The sequence below is a fragment of the Macrosteles quadrilineatus genome, unplaced genomic scaffold (assembly GCF_028750875.1).
Source record: "Macrosteles quadrilineatus isolate MER2022 unplaced genomic scaffold, UCM_ALF_1.0 Scaffold_4__1_contigs__length_99947679, whole genome shotgun sequence".
Classification (NCBI taxonomy): Eukaryota; Metazoa; Arthropoda; class Insecta; order Hemiptera; family Cicadellidae; genus Macrosteles; species Macrosteles quadrilineatus.
This window is the reverse complement of record NW_026542597.1, coordinates 41895009-41919539: the sequence shown is the minus strand read 5'-3', so window position 1 is coordinate 41919539 and position 24531 is coordinate 41895009. Positions and strand designations below refer to the sequence as shown.

The window sequence follows — 24531 nt, the reverse complement described above, 5'->3', positions numbered from 1 at the left end:
ACTCGGACTGAGTTGAGTGCGAAGCGAACGCGACTTTACAACATTCTCTTCTCTTCTCTTCCACTGAGTAGACTATAGAGTATGATGTCATTCTCAACCAACAGGTGGCGCCCCCAGCTGTTGGCGTGATTCGAGTGAACTACGCTCAGGGTCGCGGTAGAGTCGAACTGGACTAAGGCCAACGCAACTTCCTTTCAACATCAGAATTAGAAAACGTCATTCTCAGTTCTGTAAATGTAGAGTTCGCACTTCGCAGAGCCGGCGCGACGTTCAAGGTCCAAGTAGCCTATAATCGCTCCATTTAACGCCCAGCCGAGAAAACTTTTACTAGTGGATGCAATTTCTATATTCCATTTTCGCGATGGAAACTGAAGTAGCACTTCAAGAGGTGAAGAAAATCATAAACAACACGATAAACATCGACGAACTCATCGACCTGGTGAGAGACAGGCCTGTGATTTGGGACAGATCTGTGGAGGGGTATCGCAACAAAGAATTCTCTGGGTTCGCTTGGGAACAGATTTGCAGAAGAATATTTAACACTTATGATGACTGGGGTCAGGAGCAGAAAATTTATGTTGGTAAGTAGTATATTTCCACATTTCATTAAATATAACACAGATGAAATTAATTGATGCTTACTCCTTATATTTTTCCGTGGTAACTGGTGATATTCTATAGGTACTCTATAATATGAGAAATTCCATTTCATTTTATTTACCCACTGCAACAAAAAAGAACATAATTCCTTCCTAAATCTTAACCTTCATTTAATTTTTTTGTGAACTAACGTAGGCCTATATTGATACGTTAAATATAGGCATACTATAGGTTGTAGAACAGAAAGGCCTAAAACATGTAGGTTTTAACATAAACATGCAATAAATGTTTAAATAATATTACTCAATAAGCAGAGTTTTACTGTATATTGTAAATGTAGGACCTACAATATATGCACAGTATTATTGCACAAATTTACTAAACTGCTCCGTCTCTGTCAATTTCGTATACTGCATTCACAGTCTGACTAATATTAGTTTTATACAATCTTGAGGAACTTAGGCTATATATTTTACATTGGTCTTTTAGAAATAAGTCTGACTGATTTAATCTATGACCTTTGAGACTATTAGTACTTCTTTTCTATGCTATTAGAGTGATATGGTGTTTTGAAATACACACACACACTGCTACACTGCTAAACAGTGCGTTCTTTATCTCGTTGTTTGAATGATGCTCTGTGTTAATCGACAACATTTATAGGCGTTGGTCTAGACCGAAGACCCAAGATAACGTTTGAACTGTGCTGTGCTATCTAATCTCAAGTATTTTCAACTGTTAAGAGTCGAGTGTTGAATTTGATTTTATAGCTAGCTGCTAAATGTTTAAAACTTCCAACGGTTATTTTAGCATGTGTTCAGTTTTACATTTTTTAATGGTTTGTTTTAATAATTTACTATATTACTATACTACTAGCAGAGTACCCGTCCTTCGTACGGGGTTGGCAATAAAGAGTATAAAATTCTTATTGCAGGGCTATACTCGTGATTTACGTTTGCAATGGGGGAGGAAAACGCAAGGTTTGAGAAAATTTGGTTCTTTAAATTAACGTTACCGTATACTATGGTAGGGAGCGCGGCAGTGGTCCGAAAGTCAGTACTCCGAAAGGCACTGGTCCGAAAGAAATTACATGGTCAGGCACTGCTTCGAATGGCATAAGTTCGAAAGGCACTGGTTCGAAAGTCACAACTCCGAAAGTCACTAGTCAGAAACATTTTGTGCATCCAGGCACTGGTCCGAAACAATATGTGCATCCAGGCACTGCTCCGAAAGTTATAACACCGAAAGTCACTAGTCAGAAAAGAATGCAAGGGTCAGGCACTGGTCCGAAAGAATGTGCGTGGTCAGGCACTGCTTCGAGACGTGGTTCCCCCTCGCAGCGAATGGGCGGAGCTATACAGGTGTGGAGTGGGAGCAGCCTCCCGTCCCCCCTACCTCTTGACATGCCCCTACTTTTTGGCGTGGTGACGACAGTGTCGGTTAGTCACTTCTCACTTCACTCGATCACTCTACGTTACCACCAGGACCAGGACCAGGGGCAGTTGACATCGGGGATACTCCCCAGGATATATTTTCCTTAACAATGTTGCTATGTTTTTAGTGAAGGAAATTATTCCATAAAAAAATGTGTAACCCTGATAAAATTGTACTTAAGGGTGCGCTCTACATCAGCTCGTATTTTTCAATACGTAGTTGCTTAACGCCGATGTTCCTATAGCTACCATTGCATTGTACAGCGCCATAAAGAGCGCTTGCAATCCTTTCGAATCTGGGTCATTACTTCGTCCTTAAACTTTTTAATAAACTAACTGCAGATTCTTGATTTTCTCTAAAAATTATTTGTATGTGTTAAAACTTATCATAGAAAAACGCGTAGCCTACGGAATTTTAACATTTTTACCAATCTTTGAGCCCAAAATAAGCTGATTACCTACAATAACATTGACGAAATATATGACACCAAGATCGTTTAAATCGGTTCACAATTGGGGCTACAAACAGTTAGAACTAAGCCCCTTGCATTTGCACGCGCCAGACAGGTAGAGCGCAGCCTTTAGGTTATTGTAATGAGTTGCTATTAAAGGAACCTTTATAGAACTTAAGTTATATAGCCAATATTATACTAACATAAACATAATTAAATTCCCGTAGATAAAAACCAATTTTAAAGTTGCTATGTGGATTATTCCATATCACAGAAAATGTGTGTAACCTTTGTAATCACTAGATAAAATTGTACTTAATGTTATTGTAATGCAAATTTGTTATGCAACATCTATAGAACTTAAGATATCTTGCCAAATAAATATCATTAAATGCCCATGCATAAAAATCCAATCATAAATTTGCTATAGTAAGTGATTATATATCTCTTAAATTTATATTGTTGTAAAGAAATCTTATGCTATCTTACTAATTGAGCGGAGCGAGCGAAGCGAGCGAAGCTCTTATACGTCGCCTCTTATGCATTTCGTAATACGCAAACTCCTCCTAGACGGCTGAATCAATCGTTTTCAAATTTTGCATGGTGATAAAGACCATATCGGTGAGTGCCAACATCTATATGGCGTTAAAAAAGTCTCTCAGGAATCCCCCCCCACTGGGTCTCAAAGTTTCAATGTAATCCTCATGGAAGCAGTATTTGACACATAAACAAATACATATGATCAGCTGTTGACTTTTGAATGCAGTAGATAAAGAAATAGCCGATAGCATTATTCCACAGATATTAGAACAGAAACGGTATGGGTCATAAAATATAATAAAATGACGACACTAGCTTGAGGTCGGTGACGTAGGAAGTGGTGAAGGAAGTAGTAAAGGTGAGCAGTCTGGAGTGTGGAAACTGTTTATGACGATTAGATTTAGGTACCTGCATTCCTAAAATTCTATGGGAAGGGAGGAAAACGGGTCCGCGACGTAGGAAGTGGTGAAGGAAGTAGTAAAGGCGATCTGTTCGGAGTATGGGATATATTTATGACGATTAGATTAAGGTATCTACAATCGTAAAATGCTATGGGAAGGGAGGAAAACAGGTCCGCGATGTAGGAAATGGTGAAGGAAGTAGACAAGGCGAGCTTTCCGGAGTGTGGGAACTGTTTATGACGATTAGATTAAGGTATCTGCAATCTTAAAGTCCTATGGAAAGGGAGGGAAACAGGTCCGTGACGTAGGAAGTGGTGAAGGAAGTAGTAAAGGCAAGTTGTCCGGAGTGTAGAATTTGTTTATGACCAATAGATTAAGGTATTTGCAATCCAATAATGCTAAGGGAAGGAGGAAAACAGGTCCGTGATGTAGGAAGTGGTGAAGGAAGTACTCAAGGCGAGCTGTCCGGAGCGTGGGAACTGTTTATGACGATTATATTAGGGTATCTGCAATCTTAAAGTCCTATGGAAAGGGAGGGAAACAGGTCCGTGACGTAGGAAGTGGTGAAGGAAGTAGTAAAGGCGAGCTGTCCGGAGTGTGGGAACTGTTTATGACGATTAGATTAACGTATCTACAATCTTAAAATTCTATGGGAAGAGAGGGAAACAGGTCCGCGACGTTATAAGAGGTGAAGGAAGTAGTAAAGGCTAGCAGTGTGGAGTGTGGGCAATGTTTGTGGCAATTAGGTTAACGTATCTAAAATACTAAAATGCTATGAAATGTGATGAAAACAGGTCCACGATGTAGGAAGTGGCTTAGGAAGTAGTAAAGTATGAGCATAGTGTGAGAACCGTCTGTGGCAGTAATATTAATGTATCTTCAATCCTAAAATGCTATGAGAAGGGAAGGAAACAGGTCCACGACGTAGGGTGTGGTGAAGGAAGTAGTAAGGCTTGCAGTGCAGAGTGTGGGAACTGTCTTTGGCAATTACATTAATGTATCTGCAATCCTAAAATGCTATAGGAAGAGAGGGAAACAGGTCCACGACGTAGGGTGTGGTGGTGAAGGAAGTAGTAAAGGTGAGCAGTGTTGAGTATGGGAATGGATTAATGTATCTGGAATGCTAAAATGCTATGGGAAGGGACTGTAGACCGTAGGTTAAAATGACGAAGCATGAATCGATACATACAACATATTTCGATACATGCAATCGTTTACAATAGAAATTTACGACTGAGTTGACAACAGCTGTTTTTTACTCCATAGAGGCTAAAAACAATTTTTACTCCCTAAAGAGTAAAAATGCTACTTTAGAGCCGCAACGCATGAACTTAAACGACTGTTTTTACTGCAGTATGACAAAAACAATATAATATGAACCCTTGATGACTCCGCTCAATTTTGTGGATGCCTCTGCGAACGCCACCTAGTAATTGAGCGGAGCGAGCGAAGCTCTTATACGTCGACTCTTATGCATTTCGTAATACGCAAACTCCTCCTAGACGGCTGAAAAGATCGTTTTCGAATTTTGCATGGTGATAAAGACCATATCGGTGAGTGCCAACATCTATATGGCGTCAAAAGATACTCTCAGGAATCCGCCCCACTGGGTCTCAAAGTTTCAATGTAATCCTTATGGAAGCAGTATTTGACACATAAACAAAGACATATGATCAGCTGTTGACTTTTGAATGCAGTAGATAAAGAAAAAGCTGATAGAATTATTACACAGATATTAGAACAGAAACGGTATGGATCATAAATATAATCAAATGACGACTCTAGCTTGAAGTCCGTGACGTAGGAAATGGTGAAGGAAGTAGTAAAGGTGAACAGTCTGGAGTGTGGAAACTGTTTATGACGATTAGATTAAGGTATCTGCAATAATAAAATGCTATTGGAAGGGAAGTAAACAGGTCCACGACGTAGGAAGTGGTGAACGAAGTAGTAAAGGCGAGCTGTTCGGGGATGGGATCTGTTTATGACCATTAGATAAGGGTATTTACAATCCTATGATGCTATGGGAAGGGAGGGAAACTGGTCCGTGTCGTAGAAGGTGGTGAAGGAAGTAGTAAAGGCAAGCAGTCCGGACTGTGGGAACTGTTTGTGACGATTAGATTAATGTATCTGCAATCCTAAAATGCTATGGGAAGGGAGGAAAACAGGTCTGCGACGTAGGAAGTGGTGAAGGAAGTAGTAAAGACGAACTGTCCGGAGTGTAGGAACTGTTTATGACGATGAAATTAAGGTATCTGCAATCCTTAAATGCTATGGAAAGGGAGGAAAACAGGTCCGTTACGTAGGAAGTGGTGAAGGAAGTAGTCAAGGCAAGTTGTTCGGAGTGTGGGTACTGTTTATGACGATTAGATTAAGATATATACAATCCAAAAATGCTATGGGAAGGGAGGAAAACAGGTCCGTGATGTAGGAAGTGGCGAAGGAAGTAGTCAAGACGAACTGACCGGAGTGTAGGAACTGTTTATGACGATTAGATTAAGGTATCTGCAATTCTAAAATGCTATAGAAAAGGGAGGGAAACAGGTCCGTGACGTAGGAAGTGGTGAAGGAAGTAGTAAAAGCAAGCTGTCCGGAGTGTGGGATCTGTTCATGACGATTAGATTAAGGTATCTACAATCCTAAGATGCTATGGGAAGGGAGGAAAACAGGTCCGCGATGTAGGAAGTGGTGAAGGGACTAGTCAAGGCGAACTGTCCGGAGTGTAGGAACTGTTTATGACGATTAGATTAAGGTATCTGCAATTCTAAAATGCTATAGAAAAGGGAGGGAAACAGGTCCGTGACGTAGGAAGTGGTGAAGGAAGTAGTAAAAGCAAGCTGTCCGGAGTGTGGGATCTGTTCATGACGATTAGATTAAGGTATCTACAATCCTAAGATGCTATGGGAAGGGAGGAAAACAGGTCCGCGATGTAGGAAGTGGTGAAGGGACTAGTCAAGGCGAACTGTCCGGAGTGTAGGAACTGTTTATGACGATTAGATTAAGGCATCTGCATTCCTAAAATGCTATAGAAAGGGAGGGAAACAGGTCCGTTACGTAGGAAGTGGTGAAGGAAGTAGTCAAGGCGAGCTGTCCGGAATGTGGGATCTGTTTATGGCCAATACATTAAGGTATTTGCAATCCAATGATGCTAAGGGAAGGGAGGGAAACAGTTCCGTGACGTAGGAAGTGGTGAAGGAAGTAGTACAGGCGAGCAGTCCGGAGTGTGGGAACTTTTTATGACGATTAGATTAAAGGATCTGCAATCCTAAAATGCTATAGGAAGGAAGGAAAATAGGTCCGAGACGTAGGAAGTGGTGAAGGAAGTAGTCAATATGAGCATAGTGTGAGAACTGTCTGTGGCAGTTAGATTAATGTATCTTAAATCCTAAAATCTTATGAGAAGGGAAGGAAACAGGCCACACGACGTAGGAAGAGGTGAAGGAAGTAGTAAAGGCTGGCTGTGCAGAGTGCGGGAACCGTTTGGGCAGTTAGATAAATGTATCTGTAATACTTAAACGCTATTAGAAGGGAAGGAAACAGGTATATGACGTAGGAAATGGTGAAGGAAGTAGTAAGGCTAACAGTGCAGAGTGTCGAACTGTCTTTGGCAATTACATTAATGTATTAGCAATCCTAAAATGCTATGGGAAGAGAGGAAAACAGGTCCACGACGTAGGGGCCAGGGGGTGGTGAAAGAAGTGGTATAGGTGAGCAGTGTTGAGTGTGGGAATGGATTAATGTATCTGCAATGCCAAAATGCTATGGGAAGAGACTGTAGACTGTAGGTTAAAATGATTACCAAGCACGAATCGATACATATTTTCGATACATGCAATCATTTGAAATCGAAATTTACAACAAATTTACAACAGTTGATTTTTACTCCATAGAGGCTACAAACGATTTTTACTCCCAAAAGAGTAAAAATGCTACTTTAGACCCGCAACGCATGCATTAAAAACGACTGTTTTTACTGCAGTACGACAAAAACAATATAAGATGAACCCTTGATGGCTCCGCTCAATTTTGTGGATGCCTCTGCGAACGCCACCTAGTATAAATGTGAAAGTTTGTGTGTTTGTTTGTTTGTTTGTTTGAAGTTCAATCACGCATTAACTACTGGATTGATTGGGCTGAAATTTGGCATGATAATAGCTCACATTCCCGATTAACATATAGGCATATTCTTATCTAAAAAATCCTTTCGGACTCCGCCCCAGTGGCTCTGTAGTTCCCCATGTTAATCTTATAAGTATTCATATTTAAAGGGAATTAAAGATTTTAGTCAGCTGTTTCAACTAAAAAAGTTGGTTCTATGATATGCAAAAGCATTAAAATTAAAGCACCCAACAGGGTGCAGCACTATTATTATTTTTATTTTTTGAAAACAGCTAATTTTTACCAAGTAGCAACAAAAAACCGTGAACGAAAAGCTTGAGGATAAATGCAATAAGCATTTTATATTTATATGCCGACCCCGTACGAAGGACGGGTACTCTGCAAGTATGTAATATATTTGCAATTATTAGCTTACTAATGCATTTTATTTTGCTGAATACACGACCTATGATTTATTATTACAATCTAAACAGAAAAAGGTGACACAACTGGATGTTTCTGAAAGTTTCCTAAATTTTGTATTCTTGATCTTTTTATTGACGTCTGTGTCTTTAGTTCTAAGGGTTTGCCCCGTAGAACCATCACAAAAATAATATATTAACACATAACAACATGTTTATTCTCCGAATAAAAATCCCACAACATAAAATCGGTAGAAGGTTTACTAATCGAAAAAATAGTTCTGTTCTAAAATAAAATCATTATAAATTATTATAAAATCAAACTGTCATATAACTCAACCAAACTTGCTGATAAAGGAAAAATCGAATGAAGGTTTACTAATATAAAAATCATTCTTTTAATAAAATAAAATGATAAATGCCTTAAATTCCAACAAAAGATGTATAGTTAAGAAGTATTCTAAGCTAAATCTTTGATAAAAAGTTATTGATTACAGCGTGATTTGCACCGGCAATCATAAGATTACCAGCTAGATACTCTATCCACTACGCCACCGAGGCTCATGCTTCGTATCGTTGCGGTAACCGTGTTTCCCCAAGAAAGAGACTGATGTCACACCCATACAGCACACTTTCTCCTCAGGACATCCTACGGATATTGCGACAGGATATGCAAGATATCCCATAGTAGTCCTATGGTCAACCTGGGATATCCCAGGATATCCGCAGGAATGCGTAGTGTCGGCCCGCCCAGGGATGCTCGATCGATACTCCCAAAAGATTATAGTGCTGCACCCTGTTGGTAAACCTTATAACTTTTTAATGCTATTGCATGTCATAGAACCAACTTATTAGTTAAGTGGAAAAGTAGTAATAGTCCAGTCAAATCGTCGTGGAAATATACCTCACACGTTACAAAAAATAACTCTCTTCAAGCCACTTACTACTGATCCAGGCAGTGCTGCTACCTTTGGGTGTTTCAGGGAACTACGTTCAATCTCGGGGTAACGTAGTACAATCACCGCTGCTCTTTTGTTATTCATCAGATTGAAATATTTGAATGCCAATTGCGTTCGCTACGGTGCCGCACCGGCACACATTTCACCTGCATGTCCCTTAGTAGATTTATGCTTTTGATTCGGCTGTAGATAATTATTAAAATAAATTACTAAGAGAACTGTTCCCGGTTGGGTATCGTAAATGCAAATGCAATTATCTGCTTGCAATATTGAGTGGGCAAGCATTTTAATCCATTCCAAAGTCAATGTTACATCTGTGCAGGATCATAAGTCAAGTGTTAAATATAGGGGTCTGACTTACGGGAAGTATAAGTGAGGCAACGATGGCGTCATAGTTTAGTTCAAAATTCCTCCGTGAACAGTGTTGTAGTAGAGAACACAGCGCGTAATTTTTACTTCACTATTAGTTAACTATAAAATTAAGAAAAATTATAAAATTAATCTTACAATTTTTCTATTATTAAATTAAACTGTCATAACCTAACCAACATAACCAAACGTGCTGATAATGAAAAAATCTAATAAAGGTTTACTAATCTAAAAATTAGTTTTGTTCATAAAATAAAATTATAAACGCCTAAAATTCAATTTTATAATATTTTTATTGTGAAATTAAACTGTCGTAACTTAACCAAACATGCTGATATGAAAACTACTTTTGATAAAAAAAAATGTGTGCTGCTAGCGGGATTTGAACCCGGAACCTGCAGATATAGAGCCCGACGTGCTATCCACTACACCACCGAGGCCGTTGGACGGATTCCGTATCGTTGCGGTAATGTTGTTCCCATTTCCGCGTATTCCCGTATTAAAAATACTGGCGGACAGTACGAAAATGTTCAATAGATTATGATTAATGACAATACTGTTGGTATGGCACTTAAATGCCTACCTACAAGTCCACCCAACACTTCCAAGAGGGTCGTTGCATTACCACGTAAATAAAATCCATTTGTTATTGGTGGGATTTGAACCCGCGCTATAAGACTCCGGAGCCCCAGGTCTTACCATTAGACCATCTCGCTCCCCAGTAGATATCTAACTAAACATTTTAGTAAAATGTTATCCTGGATGTTTTTCTTAACTAAAAAAATTACAAGCGTACAAGGCTTCTTTGAAATCAAGAGTTATAAAACTAAACATACTGTCACAAACCTAATGCAATTTAAAAAGTTTTGCATGTACTACATGAAACACGTAGTCTACATTTTTATCTGGTTATATATTACAATTTAACTTACAATTTAATTGACAGTTCGTATATCTGTATAGGTCACAAGTTGACGTACTATACCTTGTTTATTTTTAACTGTAGCTCTAGTTAGCGCCTATAATCGACGATAGTGTAAATGGCTTACTGCTGGAAGGAAAATGATGTTTCTGTACAGTAATTAGTGACGGATAGTACAAAGAAATAATATCATGTGAATCACGTTCCCTTTTTATATATGGTGTATTACATGCACTTGTTTTCAGTTAGCGTCCATAATCAACGGCAGTACAAAGGGGTTTATGAAGAAATCAAACATTCCCGTATTAAAATTACTGGCGGACAGAACGACAATGTACTATATATTATAATTAATTACCATTCTTTTGGTATGACACTTAAATGGCCGGACAAGTCAACCCAACACTTCGACTTTCTAGATGGTGGCGTGTTGCCGGGGTAGCATCTTGACGACAGCCCCTTACTGTTAGAAGAGAGTGACAAATTTTGTTCTATCTTCTCAGTTTTCTAATTATAATTCACTTTATTAATTTTACGCGTGTACTTTAACATTCGAATTTTGTTATTGTTTGAGGACTTACAACTATTTATGTTTTACATAAAATGTTAAGGGAGTTGAATTTTGATTGAATAGGCCTACCTACATTTTAAAATGTATTTAGATGTGTTTACTTCATTTTCTTGTAGCAGTAGCAATCGCTTTACTCATTGAAACTAGCATCCAATTAAGTTTCATTTGAGGATTCAAAGTAGCCTATAATGAATTAAACTTGTAATATTTATTTTGGCATTTGGTTAGATATTATGTTATGGTGTCTCTCATTTGCTATCTTATGTTTCCAGTTATTAGTCTTTAAAAGGAATTAAACGTAGGCGACCAACCGAAATAAAAAGACTTATTCATCGTCAATATTTATTCATACTGTGTTGTATAAAATCTAATTCCTACGGGAATAAATGAAATGCTAAGTTCCTTCCTATAGGTAACGTAACTGTAAGTTTTCTTTTAACAAACGAACGAGATCTAATAAATAGTAATCAATACCAACACTTGGATATAATTTTAGCAAGTTTCCCATAAGAGAATAAGTTATTACCGTAGCATTCTAATAATAGGATATTGCTAATCTTAGGTAAGTTGGTGTTTTTGGATAGGCCACATTGATTTCAATAAAGAAGCTAAAAAAATAATAGCAATGTTAACTTCGCATATCAGACGGAATGAGCTATACAACTGGCATAATTAAATTTAGATAATACTATATGGATAGGAAAACTAACAGTACCTAATTAAAAATAAGGGGTATGTTTACGAAAAAATCGACTTACTTGTTATTATTGTGTCTAAACATGTAAAATATCATTTATTTCCACATAGCTTTCTGCATTTAATTAAAAAGTTTTTTTTTTCAAAACTACTTTAAAACTGTTGCCTAACTATAGGTAGATTGAATTTAACTATTTATTTTTCCAGAAAACATAGGAGATTTTTTAAAAGGATGAATATATACTGAAGAAGATTAAAGGATTAGTTTGGCTTACATAGGATTTTTTAGCTTTTAATAATTGGTCTGCAAATGGTTAAATAATTAATTACATAACATCATTAAACGACTAATCTATTCCTATCAGTGTTTAAAGGAGGCTCGGGATTGGAAGAAATCGCTCCGATGTTTCGTTCCGATTTCAATTCCGCTGTCCCGATTCCAGACAGACGACATAAGGCGTTATATTCTGACCTCGGCTATATTCGTTATGGTTCGGAAGCGCTCGGGATGGCGCGGTGGTGCTGGGTTATTCCTCCAGAGAAGGTCTCGTCAATGACCGTGGCATTCTGACTCCGCCCACCACTGACACACCCCCTCCTTCCCCTACGAAGGGTCTCCGCCTTCGGTTCTTGCTCCTCCCTCAACCAATGTTGGAGCCCAGGCGTTACTCCGAAAGGCAGTGGTCAGAAAAGAATGCATTGCTAAGGCACTGGTTCGAAACAATCTGCACGCTCAGGCACTGCTCCGAAAGACAGTGGTCCGAGAGGCAGTGGTTCGAAAAGAATGCAGAGATGAGGCACTGGTCCGACAGATTTAGCATGGTCAGGCACTGCTCCGAAAGGCAGTACTCAGAAAGGCAGTAGTCCGAAAATGATTTTCGAACCAGTGCCTTTCGGAGCACTGCCTTTCGGACCACTGCATGGATCTCCTATGGTACAACATATGGTACAACACATCTGCGATAGCTTTAATATCCTACCCACTGCAGCTAAAAAATATAAAAAAAGTAAACTATCAAACATTCGCACACTATCACAAATTATTGATTCAGTTAAGAACTAAATATAACTTTAAAATATCCTACTTGGCAGTTCTCATTCCTCATTGTGTATGACAGCTTTTTATTGCTTAGTTCATAAGCCGTTGTCATAAATGCAAAAAAAAAAATAATAGTGTAGCACACGAATACTAGTCTAGTAATCGTGGCGTCGCACCCTGTTGGTAAACATTATCTATATATTAATTACGTAAGTCGATTCTTTGCGTCAAATTTGTGGGTGACTGGGAAGTCGTAGAATGACGGGAGAGGGCTCAAATTAAAAGGTCTCGATCCTGTGACGGCGGGAAAATAGTGGAATTCCCAAAATGTTAACCGAAATTGAGATATAACGTAAAATGTTATCCATAATAATAGCATTGGAAGCAATACGCAGCTGATTTTTGTTTACATACTTTAATTATAGTTAATTGCGCTATATTTCCAAGCCATAGTATGCAATACACACAGTTTTTTGCAAACAAACACACAAACTTTCACATTTATAATATTAGTAAAATAATAGTAGAACAAGTACAGACAGAGCCAAAGTATTCAGGTTATAGTCAAATTCAAATATGTATATGCCTAGCCTAAACTAATATAAAGTGCCTCGTAACAAATTTTATTTCCGATATTTCGTATCGAACGAGCAAATAAAACATCAATAATAAAACAATTAAAAATAACCAAAACAAAACGTTATACCTTCATATCCTCATTAATAGTTTTTACTCATTGGTTTTGTCTACCTACAGTATTTGCTTTGCTTTCAGTAAAGCGACACCTGCTGCAACAGCCATTGTACTTGTCGTGGAAAAGTGGTAGCCATTTTTATAACCATTCGTTGGTGTTGTAGTTTAGTGACACCTACTGACAGCTGATGCTGATACACACACGCACACACACACACAGACAGGACAGACAGACGGAGGGGGGGGGAGGGGGATAGAGTGAAGGAAGGAGAGGTAGAGAGAGCAGAGAATGTGGTTTTCTTTCAATGGGACTAGTGGGACTGAGTGGGAGTTGGAGAGGGCCGAACGTTTCAAATATTATACAGTACTTCGAAACGTTCAAGACAGACACATCAGATATTATTGTTTATTTACGACGTTAATCATGATCAGTTTTGTATCCCCTTGAGTAGTTATTATCCCATCTGGCCTACGGGACGATTTTTTTTACGATAGGTATGATGCGGAATAAAATTGAATTGTAGAGGATTGAAGAGGACTACTTTGTACTTTGCTTAAATTCGCTATTGACATAAATCTGATCAATATCATCATCGCAAACAGGATGAAATACTGTTACCGCCACCGGGGATGTTCTAATGTTATCCGTGAAAAACTGGCATTGGGTACCAATAAAATTATTCTATTACTTTATAAATTGTTTTTTTGCGTGGCCAACAGACAGTCGAGACATACCGGGACGAAAAATGATTGGCGCTTTATTTTTCTGGAGTATGCGCCATGCGGCGTAAACTGCCATCTTGGGCGTCACCGTGATATACTAGGACTAGACAGACACACAGACAGACAGGAATTCATATAATAGGTTCACGGTTAGGTCATGACACATAAAAATGACTATAGTTCACGATTCTACTCAATTTACAATGCAGCATTTTTATTTATATAGACTTTTATTTATTACTGATTATCGAATGAATACACAATTTATTATAAATGAAATTGGGAGTATTATGGAATATTGCAGAGCGGGCAACGTTAAACTTGTTAATGACTAATATAGTTTCTGTTATTCTGCTTTTAACTCGGGTCATGAACTCATATCCGGTGGCATGAGTCAATAGACAATAGACAAAGCTTTATTGTACATGACGCCTGATACAATAATTACAAAAGTAATTCCCAAGCTGGTACATGGTCAATTTATATCTAGGTTCCTTAATCTAACTATACCCTAACAAGAGTAAAAACTATTAAAATTTATCTACGTCTGCATTTTGTAATAAAATTTTCAATCGACCCGATTTTATTAATTTCGTACTGTTTTATGTACGAACTGTCGCGTTTTCAGTACAACTGAAGAATTCCACTTGAAAAATTCATTATTTTTAAATATTGGGTCACGTGATGACTTGATTTTTTAATTTTATTCTGTTTGTGTACGACTTTTATAGACCACTAGCAGAGTACCCGTTCTTTGTACGGGGTTTGCGTATAAGTATAATACCCCCGCCGCAGCAAACCTGCAGACTTCGCGAATTTCCATTTGTCTGATTGGATTTACACTAAAATGTCCCCAAATATCACATTTATTCCCATATTTAAATAGAATTAGTTTAACGTGTACTTAGGTTTGCTGCAACAGGAAGGGTAAAAAGTGTTTTTTCTTGTTGTATGTTAATACTGTAAATTAGTTAGAAATAAATGTATTTTCCAAATTTTATCAAAATATGTTCATAAACAAGCAAACCACAACGGTTGACTTATTCTCCATAATAATAACAAAGGAATTTTAAATTTTCATTCTTTTGGAATTTTCTCCATAATTATTAGGCACATAATAACGCTTCAATATACTAAATTATTTGTTTTTAAGCTCTACTAAATAGTTAGGAAAGAAATTGTGAAATTTTAAATTTTGTGTTTTTTTTGTCAAAAATGGGGAAAACCAAATTTTACCCCGTAAAACCCCCGTACCCAAGCTTAAACAGTAACGTTTTTGTTTGAAACATAATTTAATTTAGAATTCATCATTTTTAGCCTGCATTAGCGAGGTATTTTTTAACTAATATTAAGTATACAGTAATTTTAATATAACCTAATTATGTAGAGGCCGTCATTATAAACACAAATCTGGCCGTTGAACTTTGAAATATGAGTTAACGTCCTACCCTCCAACTATAAACCACTCTCTCCGGGCAATTCCCAACATTTTCTCTCTTTCTGTTTTCCCAAAATAAGTTTCCACCTCGGGAGGAACTAACATGATCCACGATCCTAGCTTAAATCTGTCACTTAGATGATAATCTTCAATATCCGTTTTTTTTCTATCACTGGGCGTGCCGTAGACCATAGACCCTTCCGTTGGCGTGTGTCCGTTCAATTCTGTACTAAAAAGGTTTTTACTGGGTAGGCTACGCTAAACTAAATATGATAGAATGCTGCTTACTTACAAATAAACTATTACGAGACGAACTTGCATTAATGAATTTCAAAACATAGGCCTACTGTAGACTACAAAGCCATGTCTCCTAAAAGCCGTTTGGTGACTTTATAAAGCCATTTTTAACGTCTAGAACTGTATCCAATTGTCCAAAAACCTCCCATATTACCTGTTATATGTCATGCAAGCAAGTAGACACGTTTTTAACCTTAAGTCTTTCTCCATTTTATTGATGTGTCTGTATAGTACAAAATTCAGTAATAACATTGACTATGGTGTTTCAGTAAAGCGTAGCGGGCTATGGAGATTCAGATTCTACATGCAAAAATAAGTCGAAAATGTAGAATAATTTTTTTTCGATTTCGGCTTAGTTTAGCCGTAATCCGCCATTTTGTATTTTTTTGAAAATAATTAATTACTCAAAAACCCTTGGAGATATTTTTATGAAACTTGGTATAAACTTTAAGTCTACCGGTATAAACATTCTCCGAAAAGATCTTTGTCAGGCTCACCAAATTTCAAAATGGCGACCATTTAAAATTTTTTAAGTAAAATTCAATGAAAACCGGCCATTAAAACAAAAATTTTTAATTGTCGCCATTTTGAAACTCGATGAGCCTGATCAAAGATATTTTCGGAGAATGTTTAGGCCTATACCTGTAGAATTGAAGTTTGTACCAAGTTTCATAAAAAATCTCCAAGGGTTTTTGAGTTATTATTTTCAAAAAATACAAAATGGCGGATTACGGCCAAACTAAGCCGAAATCGAAAAAAAGTTAGGCTATTCTACATTTTCGACTTATTTTTGCATGTCGAATCTCAATCTGCATAGCCCGCTACGCTTTACTGAAACACCCTGTATAAACTGGAACACTAGTGTTTATATAGTCAACGAGGCTACTGGCTACTGGTGCTACCGCTGATGGCTGATGCCTGTGTGTGTAAGTTAGTTGCTAGCAGAAAATTTGACAACTAGGGACATGAAATCAGCTGTTTCCCCGTCCTCGCTGTCGCGCTCGCTCGCGTCAGCTGAGAGCCGATTGCTATAATATTGTTTTATTCGTTGTGCTATTGCCTCACAAAGTTTATCTATGTGGAACTTAATACTAGGCCTACTCCTGCCATCGCTTATTTAGTTTAATAAAAACTATATTGATGTCTGTTTTATAATAACATTGCGTGTTTTAAGGACGAAATGTATGTTTAAATTAATTTTTCCAGGGTACAAGCCCCCCCCCCCCCTTGGAACCGCCACTGATACAAATACTATGACACTGATATTTTCTATCTCATTTTTCACTGTAAATTAGTAAGACTATTTTAGAATCTTGGGGGGTTTTCAGATGAAATGTTAAATTGCAACTATAGTAACAAATTATCAAAGTCAAACTCAAATATAACGTTACAAATTGTAAGATATTGTTGTACACTTACCAAACACTTCCACAATTATCCTTAGGACGTTTTCTCAAATTGTTTCCGTAATTTTTTTTTCGTTTTGAAGAGAGGTAGAGTCCTTTCTTTTTGCGTGTTGGTGACATCGTAACAACTTACAAAATAAAATTATAACATACAAATGTTTTCCAACAATTCACAAACACAGCTGTACCGAAATGTCAAAACTTCAATTCAACCACATGTGTGCTCACCGGATGAAGGGAAACGGAAAGGCAGGGGTGGGGCGCGTCGCAAGAGTTACGCTGTCTGGCCGCTACGAGCAGACGAGCACCACCAAACGGCAGCAAAATTTGGGCTTGCTGGCTTGCAGACGGTTCGTTTTAGGGTAAAAACACAGTGGAGCAGGGCAGGTAGCTGGTAGCCTGGCGGGTCGCTTAATCGCTTACTGCGATGTAGAATTAAAGCACGCGTTGTTATGGGTACGCACACAGTCGCGCCTAGCAGGTAGCCGAGAGGGTAGCAGTAAGCTAGGCGGCAAGCTAGAAGAATTGCCAAGTCGATTGTTTGGGAGCTGCAAGTGGGGAAGGCTCGACTGGGGCATGCGCAAATAGCAGAACTTGACAGCCACGTGTTCTCCAGTTCGCAATTTCCACGTGAGACCTTTCACTGCGCATTCTTTGTATTGTATACGTTGTGTTGTTTGTTTTAGTTGATTTATTTGGAAGTTGTTTTGCTTACATGAAATAAAATAATGGACGTAGACAAATTAATATCAGAGGTTATTATCCGTGTGTCATTGTGGAAACAAGCCCATCCGGACCACCATAAACGTCACGTACTCAACGATCTGTAGAATGAAATAGCGAATGAACTAGGATTCAAACAAAAGTTTATCCTGTACCACTAATATTATAAGTGATAATATTAGTATCGGCGGCTGACAAGCGACTGTACTGAGCGCTACTGTGTGTAGTACACTCTCGCCGAGACGCTCGCCGAGGCGCCTCGCCGAAGCGTTCGCCGAGTAATTCGGGCGAGAGCTTATGCGAGGTAACCGTGTACACTCTCGCTTTGTCTCGCAGTCGAAATGGAAGCAAACATCGATGTGGAAGTAGCGCTCGCCACTCGTGCAGTCTCGGGTCCTTTGACTCGTGCCAAAAAACCGACTCCAGATGGAGCGCCGGCGAGCACGAGGCTAGGCGAGGCGAGGCGATCCGAGTCGAGGCGAGAGAAGACGAGCGCACCGAGTACACTCTCGCTCGCACTCGCCAACGCTCGCCTTGCCTCGGCGAGAGTGTACTGGGGGCATATGTCCCAGCTACCCTCCAGGTAACCAGCAGTAAGCGACCAGCCAGGCTGCCAGCTACCTGCCCTGCTCCACTGTGTTTTTACCCTTTACACTCGTAATGCTTTATTAAAATAAACTAAACTAATTATTGAAGGGCACATTTGAATCTACCTTTCTGTAGTTTTTAAAATTAAAAAATATGTTTGCACCTCCAATTTTACTTTGAAAAGTACCAATTTCCATACAATTTGATTCGTCTTTTATACTTTCCTTGGTAGTTTTAAGAAATTCAAAAAAAAAAACAGGGAAAGGTAGATAAACTGTTAAGCTTTCAAACGAGACCTTAAGTTTGTTCTTAACTTGTATACAGCGTATGCAATCAGTGAATCAGTTTAAAACGAAAGCTCTGCATTTCCACGGAGTGGCAGGGGTATACCACAGCAGTTGAACGAGCTCTTCTCGCCCACGACCCACTGGCTAGTGCGATTCGGGGTTATAGCCTGGGCCATGATAGCTTTAGCGTATAGCCATAGACAAAGGAACCAATGGTGTTCTATTATCTGTGGTATTGGTATAGCTCAGAGTGACGGTTGCGCGGGTGGATAGTGCGGGTGATATGCGTGCCTTTCTGAGAACATTGTTGCAAAATGCAAGTGCACACTAGTACACTAAGTCACTAACCTTGGCCGCTTGGGCCGAGACCCCAAGGTTACCACAGTACGACTACCCGACACGCTTTCTGGTGTCGGGCTGACAAAACACAGCTAGGCACCACGAACCTACGTACCTGCAGTAGTAGGGTATCCCTAGACACCTGATCACACATACCCATTTTTCTAATAAATTTATTAGCAACAGAATAATAGAAAACAGGGAACTTAATTTTTGCTGTTTTTACTGTTCAAACTGAAAAAATACAAGTTTTGCTGAATACATACCTACTATCTATTTAAAATGTTAAAAACACCATGTTTTGGAGTCTTCAAATCACTAAAGCAACATAAAGCACGTCAAGTTCAATACTGCAGTGTAGCATATGGTTGGAAAGCATATAAAATGGCGCAGTTTTAACAGTTTGCTACCTTCTTGTATACAGGGTGTAGAAAAATGCAATATACCAATGTTTTTTTAAATTTATTTATATTTTTTTATTTTATTATAGATCTTAATTTTAATCTTTGGAACTTTACAATGGAGTTTTTATTATTGATCCTATCCATTTTCTATTATTCTTACTAAAAATTTTATGTTGAACACGAAAATGACATTCTCTATTCAAATCCTTTTACAGGTATTTGAGAAATTGCTGCAATGTGTTTAAAAACATGGTTATTTTTGAAAAAAAAAAAAAATAATTATTAAACTGAATTAAATTGTACCAGTACTTACAGATGGAATAAAATTAATAGATACTTCTTCCTCAATCTTAGCTGAAGTACGAGTAAATATTGTTAGGAATGAATGGTTTATTCCACAAAACTTGCTACATAATACTGTAAATCTTTTTCCAAAAATACCCAACAGATGAATAATTTCAAATTAAATAATAATATACGTAACAAAAAGATAAAATCATTATCAGCCTCTGTGACTTCTAGGTTGCTATAATATAAATATTTTTTTGTTTACCTTTGTTGATTAATCAAATTGTAATCAAAGGTGGTCACAATATTGAGTTTGAATTTGTTCTTTGCATGATTCAGTAAACAGTTTTGTACTTATATATTTTAAATTTTCAGAAAAAATGGTGAAGCAGAAATGGACAACTACTCGGGACGTGTGGCAGAGGAACTACAGGAAGCGGAAAGATGCAATGCAAACGGGAGAAAATCTTGAGATTAAAGAAAATGCTCGTTATGAAAAACTCAAGTTTCTGGCCAAAGTATATGAAAAATATGACAATCTTCAATCAACCAATGACGAAAAGATGGTAACGATAAATTTGGAGGATATGGAAAATCCTCCCTCCCCACAAGCAGATCCAGGTAGTGGAAATATTAATTTTGACAACTTTCAGCAAGACCTCATAAGATGTTTCAACAAAAGATCACCTAACAACTTCAACATGCCTCCACAAAAGCGGAGACATGAGAACGGCGGTGTCCCAAATGTACAATTCATAAATAATGAACAGGGAACCAGTGCTCCAAGAACCACAGTGGTGAATGTTGAAGACAGGATGAAAGTGGAAAATCTTCTCAAAGCCAGTAAGCGCAGAATGTCTTCTAACGACCTTATGAAACCTGAAAAGATAAGTAGGACCCAAGCTCCACCTCAGGTACCAAGTAGTCCTCGAAGGGAGGAAATATCACACACACCTAAAAAACAGTCCATAAAGAATAACCCTGAAAAAAGTTCACAAAAAAATCAAGAATCAAAACCTCATGTGCAGCCTTTAAAACAGGAAAACTTTTCAAACGCTAGTGTTTCTACTTCAAGAGCTTCAAACGAAATTGAGCCTCCGAATGTCAAAGTTGTCAACCTGGAACAAATAAATATACCTGCTGACAGAGAAAAGTCTTCAAACACCGAGCTTGAGCACTTCATTCAGATTTTGAGACCTACTATTAAAGACTTCAACGATTCACAAATGATGAAGTTTTTGGTTGCTACTTTGAAGCCTCTAATTGCAGGCTTTGATAAGCGTCAATTGCGGGATTTTCAAATTGAAACTCTGAAGTTAGTTGGACAGATAGAGGGACAAACTGACAAATAACCCTTGTTACGTGATATGCCAAGTATGTTGGAGTCTACAAGTTGGTTAATAGAAGAAAGAAACTCAGTTGAACTATATTTAGCTCCGAAGGCGGCTAGCGGCAACATTTGAAATGTCTGCCAGTATTTTCACTTGTTTGAGGATTGGCGTCTCCGATGTCAACAAGATCTTCAGTGTAAAGACCAAAATTCAACAGTTCTTTGTTAAGCAACTTGTGTTCTTTACTTACCTATGATAAATCAGCAGACAAATTTTTACATTCTATTGTAAATGAAGCGTGTCTGTAGGATATTGATGCGTAATAACATGCATTCCTTATATTTACTAGGGTAGACATTAACTGCAACGATTTAACTGTTTTATCAAAAGAATATTTTCTTATTCCAGAAACATTACGTCATACTACAGCATAACATGCGTTGCGGGTCTAAAGTAGCTCTTTTACTCCATAGGGAGTAAAAATCAGATATTTTACCTTATGTACTGTTGTAAACTACTGAACAGCTGCTTATTTGCATTAAAATTACAAAAAACAAGTTGTTTTGAGAGGCTATCTTTACATTAAAATTATTATTGATGTTTTCTAACTTATAAATAACTAGCTGTAACCCGCGGGCTTTGCCCCGTTTAACTTCTTAATTTTCAAGATTATCTCGTTCGCATGGCTCAATCACGTCCTGGTTGAAGTTTGTTCGCTACGCTCACTCACCTTTAGGTTGGAGCTCGTTCGCTACGCTCACTCACCTTTAGGTTGGAGCTCGTTCGCTGCGCTCACTTGCCTTCAGGTTAGCTCGTTCGCTACGCTAACTCGCCTCCAGGTTGAAGTTCGTTCGCTACGCTCACTCACCTTTTGGTTGCAAATTAGCTGTTGTCATAAATGTAAAAGAAATAATAGTGCTGCACCCTGTTGGTAATTTTTGTAACTTTAATGCTATTGAACATCACAGAACAGAACCAACTTGTTTAATTGAAACAGCTGTTAAGATTCAATAATTTCATTTCTCATAAGGTTAACATGGGAAACTCCAGAGCCACTGGGGCGGAGCCCGAAAGGATTTTTGAAATAAGAATATGCCTATATGTTAATCGGGAATGTGAGCTATCATCATGCCAAATTTCAGCCCAATCCGACCAGTATTTTTCGCGTTCACTTGTCACAAACATACATCCATACATCCATACATCCATCCATCCAAACTTTCTCATTTATAATATTAGTAGGATGTTGCAATATTTAACACACCTTCTGGGATCATAAGGTCGAAAAGAGTTACTTTATGCCACTGTGATGAAATATATCATTTGATATAAGACAAGAAAATCACAAGTGCAGTGTTATTTTACATTCATTCAATAATTCAAGTTTTTTACTGGAACTCTTACAATAGATTTTAATAATGCATTTTTAGTGTTGATGTTCAGAGTTGTATCTTGTTTCCACCATAGCTTGGCCACACAATATGTTTTGTTTTTTACTTTGGAACAATTAGAAAAGCACTGTGGTGAACAAAAGTTACCGAACTACATTGTGTAGGCATACATGTAATGCATTTATTTATTTACTTTTTATGCATTGTTGTTCAATTAGTAGACTGTTGTATATTGTTTATATATTTGTGATTATTTAGTTAACAGTTGGATATTTTAAAAACACCCCTGTTCAAGGATTAAGAACTATATACAGTAGTTCCAAAGTTAACTTTAGTAGTATTTACTTATTAGGTATTTTTAAGTATTAAAATTTAAAATTAGATCCTTGAAACTAATGTATATGTTTTACTTCCTCTTCTTGACTCTTAAAAATTTTTATTAGTTTCAAGGTAATAAAAAGTTGGAGATATTTATCAATTTGTCCGTCCAAAAAAATATACTTTTTAAATTAATTAGGTGGTTTAAAAATCATTCCTACGTTATTAATGTATTATTTTTGTTGTTCGGTATTTTGTCATCCATGGGGTATATACATGTAGCCTACCTGTATTTGATCAATGGCCATAAAGTTTCTGGTTCTGATTCTGAGTCAGACATAAAAACGCTCTTCATAGATTTAAAAAAGTTGTTTCATATAAAAAGTTTAAATTATTTTGTAACTGACATTTTTTTAAAGATCCATCATATGTGATGAATATAGGGTACTGTAGTTAGAAACATCGAAAATATATGAGTTACTAACCTAATGCATGCATAGATTAGCATATAAAAACAGTTAACCCTCATTATGTAAATTAGGTAAACTTTTTAACTTTTGTAATCTTTTCAAATAAAGTGTGTTTTTCTGACGCTTAATAATGTATTACTCTTCTCCCTCAAATAATTTCACAAATTTATTATAATGCTTAATTTTGCCTTACATTGCATAAATTAGTAATTTATTTATCAGCAAAATTTATTTTTGTTACCATACATTATAAATCAATAACCACCAACCATCCTTCAAAGGTGTTTATGTATAAGTTATACTATAAATACGGATTACGTTGTTCTGAAAACATTTTATATTGGATCCACAGGCAAATACAAATATAATATTATTTGTCTGAACATATAATCAAATCTAACAAAAACCCACTAAGTGGTAACACTTCCCCCGCCAAGTCAGCAACCCAAAAAAGACAATAAATCACCACTTTTCCGCCAAGTAAAACAATGTAATGTATGTAAGTTTGGCAACTTGGCGGCAGACTTTTGCTTGTTTTTTTTCATTAAAGTTACGTTAGTGGATAATTTCACATATCAACTTCTCTAATTAATTAGTCCAACTAAGTATAATAATTTCGAGGTAATCAGTAAATATAAAACCATCACTATTATGATTTTATGAAATGTGACACAAATAAGGTCAAATTTTGTAAAATAAGCTCTCATCTAGCAATGTACTATTGGGAGAGATACTTGCTCAATGAAACTAATTTTATGGTATTTTTTAAAGTGATCAAGCAAAAGTCTGCCGCCAAGTGGCCAAACTTACATACATTACATTGTTTTACTTGGCGGAAAAGTGGTGATTTATTGTCTTTTTTGGGTTGCTGACTTGGCGGGGGAAGTGTTACCACTTAGTGGTTTTTTGTTAGATTGTATTTATTTTTGTAGAAAATTAACAGTTAAAATAAAAATCCTCTTTTCTCTTATATATAGACCAGGGCACAACTACACATAAAATGCATTGGTGTTACATAAGTGTTCCGATAATTAAACCCGTATATCTAAAGACTAGTGTAAATTGAGCCCTTATTAGAGAAGTAAAAATGTAATCAAACAGATTAGGTTTGTTAGAAATAGCATAAGGCAAAACAAATATTGAAAAACTCATTTTTATCCTAAATTTACATATCACTTTTTACATTCACTTTTTTGCTTGTTTAACATACGTAGACGGATTTTCCCGATTGTTTTATTTGTTTTAGTGTATCAAAACATAAAACTAACCTTATTTAGTTAAATAAATTTTGGCAATATTATGAAGAAACAATGTTAAAACTAACCTTAGGACTAGT

The 24531-nt window shown here is 37.2% G+C and overlaps 1 protein-coding gene across 1 annotated transcript; it reads left to right on the top strand.

Annotated features, from left to right (window-relative positions):
* The first annotated feature begins 162 nt into the window (after positions 1-162).
* LOC128993574 (uncharacterized) lies at positions 163-21750 on the top strand. Its single transcript, XM_054417551.1, has 2 exons — positions 163-581; positions 20061-21750. Exons 1-2 carry the CDS (start codon positions 335-337, stop codon positions 21035-21037), a joined length of 1224 nt encoding a protein of 407 aa, XP_054273526.1. The 5' UTR covers positions 163-334; the 3' UTR covers positions 21038-21750.
* The last annotated feature ends 2781 nt before the right edge of the window (positions 21751-24531 follow it).

What these genes read in the sequence shown, in the direction of transcription:
- LOC128993574 (XM_054417551.1), top strand. Translation starts at nt 335, where the DNA reads ATGCAATTTCTATATTCCATTTTCGCGATGGAAACTGAAGTAGCACTT. An exon ending in GGAGCAGAAAATTTATGTTG is followed by an intron (nt 582 to 20,060) that starts GTAAGTAGTATA and finishes TTAAATTTTCAG; the next exon opens with AAAAAATGGTGAAGCAGAAA.